At 36.9% G+C, this 7,981-nt stretch overlaps 1 protein-coding gene across 2 annotated transcripts in view; it reads right to left on the bottom strand.

Annotated features, from left to right (window-relative positions):
- Positions 1 to 2,552: 2,552 nt before the first annotated feature.
- LOC139977005 (dixin-like) overlaps positions 2,553 to 7,981 on the bottom strand; it is a 34,294-nt gene continuing 28,865 nt past the window's right edge. For both annotated transcript variants that reach the window (XM_071985944.1, XM_071985945.1), the window contains one exon: positions 2,553 to 7,136. In XM_071985944.1, coding sequence (XP_071842045.1) covers positions 7,062 to 7,136 — 75 coding nt within the window. In that variant the 3' untranslated portion in view covers positions 2,553 to 7,061. The remainder of the gene's footprint in view (positions 7,137 to 7,981) is intronic.

The following is a 7,981-nucleotide window of genomic DNA, read 5'->3' as shown; positions in this document are numbered from 1 at the left end:
ACGGACGTACACGTATCTGTACGCGGAAGGGTATGACGTCATTTGCGGAAATTAGTTGATTGGTGGAAAGTTAGTTAGGCTATCAATGTGTGTGTGAAGCAACCACGTTGCAATGAACCGCGTTAATTGATGGAATAATGAAATATTTGGTGTTAAATTGTAAACCACAGGTTTTAAGACTTAATTGCAGTAAAGGCAGCGAGAGCCAGGTCGGATTCCAGTGACAAATTATCACATAGTACCCTTTCTGAAGTCTTCACTTTCCCGTGAGTATATTACGAAAATGAGAATATATAAATCTTAATGCCATATTTCCATAATTCTTAAATACACTTACGTGATGCCGTTTTATATATCGATGAATTAACTGAATATGTATTTTATTAGTGAAATTACAGAGCAACTGGGGACATTTATTAGTGGTTTACGGATCTTTAAATATCAAGTCCCACTGGTTGTATCCCTAACATTGGTCAATGCCACACATTATTTTCCTTCCTTCAGTTATATTTCGTTGACGTTCCCCTGATATGCCCTACTTTATCAACATTTAAACAACTTTTAGACTGAAAGGAACAAGCGCCGTTTGCAGTGAAAGACTGTAACAATATCGACCTAATTAGCTATACATATATATATATATATATTTGTATATATATATATATACATTAATATATATATATATATATATATATATATATATATATATATATATATATACATATATATATATATATATATATATATATATATATATATATATATATATATAAGAAAAATTATTCATCCAGGATAGAGCCTATTGACGGAAACCAAACGACTTACTGATTCACTTTCATGCCCAATCCCCTTACACCACATTGTTCAATGTGACAATGTTACTTCTGATGTCTGATATTCCATATCTTGGACATGATGTGCACAGTGCAAGCATTATACACTTGTCAACATAATACATATATAAATGAGTGAAAGGCGAAACGTGAATTTCTCTAAAGGTCTATGTAAAAAGGGAAAGCTTAAAACATTATATATAGATATGTTTTCGACTCCGATTTCATTCCAAACAGACCTCATATACTAGATATGTAAGCTCACATTCAGCAGTTTAATTGATTGCTGTCTTTTGTTCCTAACTTTGGGTTCAGAAAAACATACACCGAAGTGAGCAGTTCTGAACAGGTTAAGCATAAAATGTACGCTTTCAAATGTATGTGCCCTGCATCAGAGCCAAATTATTATCCGTATTAACAAATGGAGGGCGCTATTGCAGTTCATATGAACAAGACAACGTACGGTAGCTTTGCAGAAAAGACGGGGTCGGGAACATTTTAAAGCAGCATTTTGCGTTGGGTCGCTTTTTTCCACTTTTTTAACATGTGCATCGATTTTTTTACATGTATCAATCATAAAACAGCAAACTAAGATACCATCCAAGTTTCACCCTACCAAGAGCGTTAATTAGCGAGTAATTAACGATTTATATCGATAACGAGTAAAAGTGTCCTCGACAAAGTTTTCATATCTCCAAATCCACTAGTTTGAATTCCACCAATCAGTGAATAGTATGTTTATTCATGAGCATTTTGCGTTTGGTCGCCGTTTTCTACTTTTTTGACATGTCCATCGAGTTTTTTACGTACATCAAATCACAAAACAGCAAATTAAGATATTAGCCAAGTTTTTCCCTACCAAAAACGTTAATTGGCGAGTATTCCACATACAAAATTAAATCGCATTCAGTTCCCAAACCCACTAGTTTGAATTCAACCAATCAGAGATGCAGGTTTAGTTATGAGCCGTTGCTAAAAATAGATTCAAGACTTTGCGTTGGGAGTTGTTATGCAACTCCCTGGTACAACTGCCATATAGACTGTACACAAATCAAGTGTGGTGTTATATTACGTATCTGTCAATGACGTTCGTAGTGTTTAAATATTCATATTATGGGCGAGGTTTATTGGGTTCCCAACGGAAAATATCTTGGGAAACAACAAAGTTGAAAGTTGCAATTTTTTCGACTTTAATGCCACCATTTGAAGTAAAATATAAATAGATAAGCTAGTTATGTATGTCGTTATGGCATAGTGGAGTCAGTGAGGTTGAGAAATATCATAGAAAAGGACGCAAAATGCTGCTTTAAGTATGAAAGATCTGTTTTGTACGCAACAACGCCAATTATTCTAAATGAACCCTTGATCCTTAATATTCAAACTGGGGTTAGCCACCTTTTCTATTGGGGGAAGAGGGGGGGGGGGTGTGGGGATGATCAAAATAGATTGGAGGGTCGCCAAATTTAGTGTCGGAAGAAAAAAAACTGACAAAATATTTGTGGACAAATAAAAAATAAGGTGGAAAAAGACCTAGCATAAATAACTTCAAAAATTGCAAAATATCACAGCATTTTGCCATTAAGCAGTATGATATCATACTTTCTGAAGACAAGATATTCTTATTAAAAGAGTAATGGAGTATGAGACGGGTCCAGGTTTCTTAGCACGGGGTAATGTATATGCCGAGAGTGGAACAATAAAGCAAATATAGACAAAACGGAACTATAGTTTCATTTTCTCCATTTATAATTGGAAAATACTGGATGACACACAAACACACATATTCACATATAACATCATATTAATGTTGGATAAGACAGACAAATATATGCACATTTTGAAAATACTATGAATATTCATGCTGATTAATACACTGCCTCCACATTGTAAGACTTCGCCATAATCCTTACATAAATTTACATGGATATAGTTACATACTGTAGTACTAAAACCTATTGCTTGTGCATGGAATTCGTTAAACTAATACTACTATGGACAAATGATATTTTATGACATCTGAATGAATCTTTGCGTATTTATAACTGATGTATAAAACTATTTATTAAAAGGTAGGGACACTATGATAGGGTTTGTCCTCTGAACACTTCCAACCTCCAGAAATCTTGGATATGTCCATTTGTCACGCATTTCAATTTCAAATAAGATTGTTATCCCTAATCTAAACCTTAAAGGATACCACCATTTCCCCGATTCATGCTAATAACTCAAATAGCGGTCACTTATATTCGATGCTCATAAAGCATTTTACTGATTCTCAACGTAGTTTACCTCACCGAGACACCATCTCGACATATTTCACCTAACATATAACTGAAATGAAGTTTGAGTGGAAGTATCTCCATCAAAGTACTTTAGAAATCCCATAAGCCAAGATAAGACAAAACCTCTGATCTTCAAAGCATAGGCATAGGAGCCTACTTTGATTTTTTTTTGGGGGGGGGGGGCTGTAACGACTTGCCCGAAAAATATAACCAAAATTTTTCGCGCGTTCAACATCTTAATCTGCATATCATATAGGCATTCATCGGTTATTACATCACATGCCAATAACATACAACCATTTTCCGTGTTATTACCCTTCCATATTGGTTAGGATTATTGGGGAAGTCGTTACAATAATAATGATAATACTAACAACATCAGTTAAACCATTGAAATACACATTGCAAATTATTTTTCTTTCAGTAGGTGCCCGAAAAATTCTCAGCATATTGCCCAAATTATCACAAATATTTGGGGTGGGGGGTGGAGCCCCCGCCTCCTACGCTTCAAAGCAATAAGGAGAGTAGCAGTTATGGTGGGAGCTTCTAGTTTGGATTGAACTCATTGCTATAACAAGGTAATCTCTTCCAGTATGGCTGTAATTATTGTTATTAAGCAACATACCCAAGGTACATACATCTTGAACTAAAGTTTAACAAAACCATACTTCATCTGAGAGAGAGAGGGAGACATTCATGTTTGACCTTTGACACCTAATTTCAACAAACACCATTTTATGATGTATTCACCTCTTGCATGAATATTCAGGCGAGGGCAAATGTTTCACAGAACTGCAATCAAAGGCGTTAAACAGTCAGCTACCTTGGTTGTAGGTATGGAGGGCTGAGTGGGTGGTGGTGAGAGGGGGTTTAACTGGAAAGGCTGGGGGGGGGGGGAATTGGTGGTAGGACTGGAAGGGGAAGACAATCCACTATATTTGATTACCTGTTTATGTAGATAACTTAACCCATCTCCTATAAAGAGTGATAATGGACAGAAAAGTGCTTGCACAACTGTAAAGCAGGCCTGTATGATAAAGGCCCTTCCCACCCTTCCCCATGGCACCCCCTGCCACTCCATCCTCAGGTCAATGTTGGTTAAACCATCAAGCAATGAACTTTAATATACATTAATACAATGTGATACAAGAGATACTTCCAAGTTTGATTTCTAGTCTGTTCAAGTTTGCATATTTTCGAGATAAATAACAAACATTAACACACAGTATCCAGGGTAGTACTTCACACAATCGTTGATGACAAGTAGGCCACATTCAAGGATCACTCTACACCTATCCATTAATTGCAGGTCAAAACAACGCTTGCATACTTAGAGCCTATCACCAGCAAATACATATAGAAACCACTTCACCGATCGAATATTAACACACCTTTGCATTTTTTACAGTAAATTTTAATTATATATTACATTTTAGTACTAGGCTTTAATCTTGTTAGCATGGCTTAAGACGAGTGACGCACATTCTGCCTTTTTTGGGGGGGGGGAGGGGGAGGGGAAGAGAGGGGTTTTGAAGAATTCAGTGGCTGGTTTAATATACAAGCTGTAGAACCTTTACGCAAATTTCAGTAAAACTGAAATTAACAAGATTAATCTTTCTAAACCATGACAAGTAATTATTAATTTTTCATAAATACTACAATTACACTATTCCTTTTGAGAGAATAATAACATCGGAATTTAAAGCAACATGTGCTTGCATTTACTATTTGTACATTTTGTTTAGGGAGCAAACACGCTCCCCCTCCCCCCCCCCCCCCCCTCCACACCTATAACCAACCTTCCTTACATTACAACACAGAATAAGTACAGTACAGTAGGCTACAGTACACATAGAGTTTAATCCTGGCTGTGTATAAAGCAACAGGATCAAATCCATCAGCCTCTAATATAAATATGACTATAAGACACATGAATTCGTAATCAACAGACCCTGGATATGTATCGCATTCAAATGTGAACAATTTAAAAGCTAGTTTTGTTTCGGTCAGATCCATTTGCATGATTAATTTGCGTCTGTTTTTATTTTCTGCCAATTTGCATGTTATGAAAACATTTCTTCTCATGTTCAAGGAAAAGGTTGACAGTACTTAGTACAATAATTAGTTGACAGTAACATAGCCCAGAATATAATATGCAAATTAGGTACTTCTGCTTTCAACATGTTGAAATACCCTTTTCGCACACAAAAGGTGGTCTTTTGTACAAAATAACAATTTTCTGAGGTTTTTTACATGAAAAGCCCGATAGAGATAGGTGCAAGATTATATATCTATTGGTAAGAGAGACATCTTATAATTAGCATATTCTGTTTTCTATATATTCATCCCTCAAAGCAACCACTGTTTTACAAAGAGAGCCACCGAGATTTGCATACTTTGCTTACTATTCAAGAGGTTTCTTATTTTCATTGGTATTTAAACTACAGTGCAGTGGAAGCCAAAACTGATGTAACAAAATATTTGCAGTCTAATTTCTGTCTACACGCCTGGTCACAGTTTACGCACCTCTCAGTCTCTTAACATTGTTCAACCTGTAACAAAGTCTGGCCATGATGACTCAAAGCTTTGAAACTCTTAGCCTCAGCATAGTAAAACATCAACCTCTGAGGAAACTCTTAAAGATAGACTAAAGACTCAAAATTTTCTCTGATCGGTAGGTCCGTTTGTATATTACTTTTTGTAAGACGCCTTGAGCAGATATTTTCTTTTTTCTGGTTAATGGTGCTCTATGAATTATCATAAAAGCAACAACCGAAAGGGTCAGAGTGGTGAAAATATTTCAAAATACTCTTTTCAACTATTCAACCATCAAAGCTCTCTTCAGATCTTTTAAAAATATCAGAATTGACAGAGACATCGTCGAGAAATGCGAAGAAACCAGTAGCACCTTCACTTCAAGGTATTTGACAGATTTTTAAATGAAATTATTATATTACTACAAAAAAATAGCTAAAATACAAATACAAGGTGTTTTTTTTTGTGTGCACACAGAGCATTTGTGCATTTAGTCATTTACCACAAATCAGAGCTCAGAAACCTTACATCTATGAAAGAAAAATAAAATAAAACTGTTAGCAAACTGCTTATCCACTAGTGAGCCTGTGTAGGAGAATGTGTAAAAGTAAGTTGGCCTGACGTTTCGATCTTAGCAGGATCTTCTTCAAAGGCTAAAATACCTTTGAAGAAAATTATATTAGCCTTTGAAGAAGATCCTGGTAGGATCGAAACGTCAGGCCAACTTCCTTTTACACAGCCTATGAAAGAAGTAAACACTAAATACTTCTTCTATTACACCATACTATGTCACTGACTGCTGACACTAGTTATCCCTGCCAAAAAAAAAACAATAGGTGTAGCACTGAAAGCACACACACAGATATATACCCGGACATACAACATATTTAGATGACGGCCAAACGACGGCATCACAACAGAGAACTACATTACACGAGGAAAACAGACAAAGTGCTGGATGGAAGGTGGGAGGGTGGGGGGGTGGGTGAGGGGGTGGGCAGGTTTGGTTACTGTTTTCCCATACAATTTGTGTCTAAACTCCCATAGCAGAAATGAAAGTAATTTCGTTGGTGAGTGGGATGAGTGGGAGCTGAATCTGAGGTGGGAGAGTGGTATGAGGTGGGATGGGGGTGGGAGAGTGGTAGCAGGTGGGATGGTGGGGTGGGAGGGAGAGATGACAGTGCTATTCTCTCCTTTGGCGGCCAATAGCGGCGATGCTTTTCAAAGCTTCAACTAACACATACTCAATTTCTTAAGCAAAACATTGCACTGCTAATTTTTTTTCCACTGACACTTTTTCAAAACTTTTGACAATTCCGTTCACACCCGCTCAACTGTGCGACAATATGCTAGGTCTGGCGCCCTCTGTCATACACATCAGCTCTTGAGGGGTTACAAATGAGATTTCTCTTCAACCGTTGTCCTCTTCCACCCAGCCGACAATCTTCCCCTCCCATCCAGGTAGGATGTCATCATCGTCAACGACCTGAAGGGAGCAAGTTTTGGAGAAAATGAAAAAATAAAGGTTTCATCAAGCTGGATTCAAGCCATTAAAGGCATTGAAGACTCGCCCCAAACCGCGTGCCGCGCTCTGAAAAAGTTAACTCTACGTTGCTTGCAAGTGACGTTTCCTGCTTGTTGCTATAAAATGCAGACAGTAATGAAACATGATTCATTGTTATATTTAGCTGGACCTGAGATGTCCATCGCTGTATTGTTTGTACACTGTGCTGTGGGTATTGACCGCAGCTGTATGTACTGACTGTACACTAGTGTCTAATTACCGACGGTAGCAAGCTGTGTGTGTATTTTCTGGGAGAGATGGTGGTGTCTAACACTTCTGTTACACCTCATTCGAAACTAGGTCAGATTACCGGCATTAGAAGTTTCTTTTTGCGTGAGTCTTCACACCCTTTAATGTTGTCAGATTTCAAGTAGATTTACATGTTAGAACATGTGTGTCATATTTTGCTCTTCGTTTTTACGTTGTCAACTGAAAGTTTCACAATTAACAGATCCAAAGTGTACATCAAAAGAAGTATCGATAGTAATTTACATATCTCTGATTGTTCCATAATTACACAATGTACTTGTGTTGACAGTTTGCTACAAAATGCTCCAAAATGAGATTAATTTGAATCTGATAAAGTTATGGATTTGATATCCAGATTTCTGCAAGGAGCATAACAATACATAACTGATGTATCTTTGCTAGATTGTAGCTATTTGAAGACATTGTAATAAAGGCCATGATGATAAAATGGCCATCAATATATGTTTGCTAGGTTACATTCCATACTGTTAACTACACATTCAATACAGTGTAATGTG

The sequence above is a fragment of the Apostichopus japonicus genome, chromosome 12 (genome assembly GCF_037975245.1).
Source record: "Apostichopus japonicus isolate 1M-3 chromosome 12, ASM3797524v1, whole genome shotgun sequence".
Taxonomy (NCBI): Eukaryota; Metazoa; Echinodermata; class Holothuroidea; order Aspidochirotida; family Stichopodidae; genus Apostichopus; species Apostichopus japonicus.
Note: the sequence above shows the minus strand (reverse complement) of the source record. Positions and strands in the feature narration are given on the sequence as shown.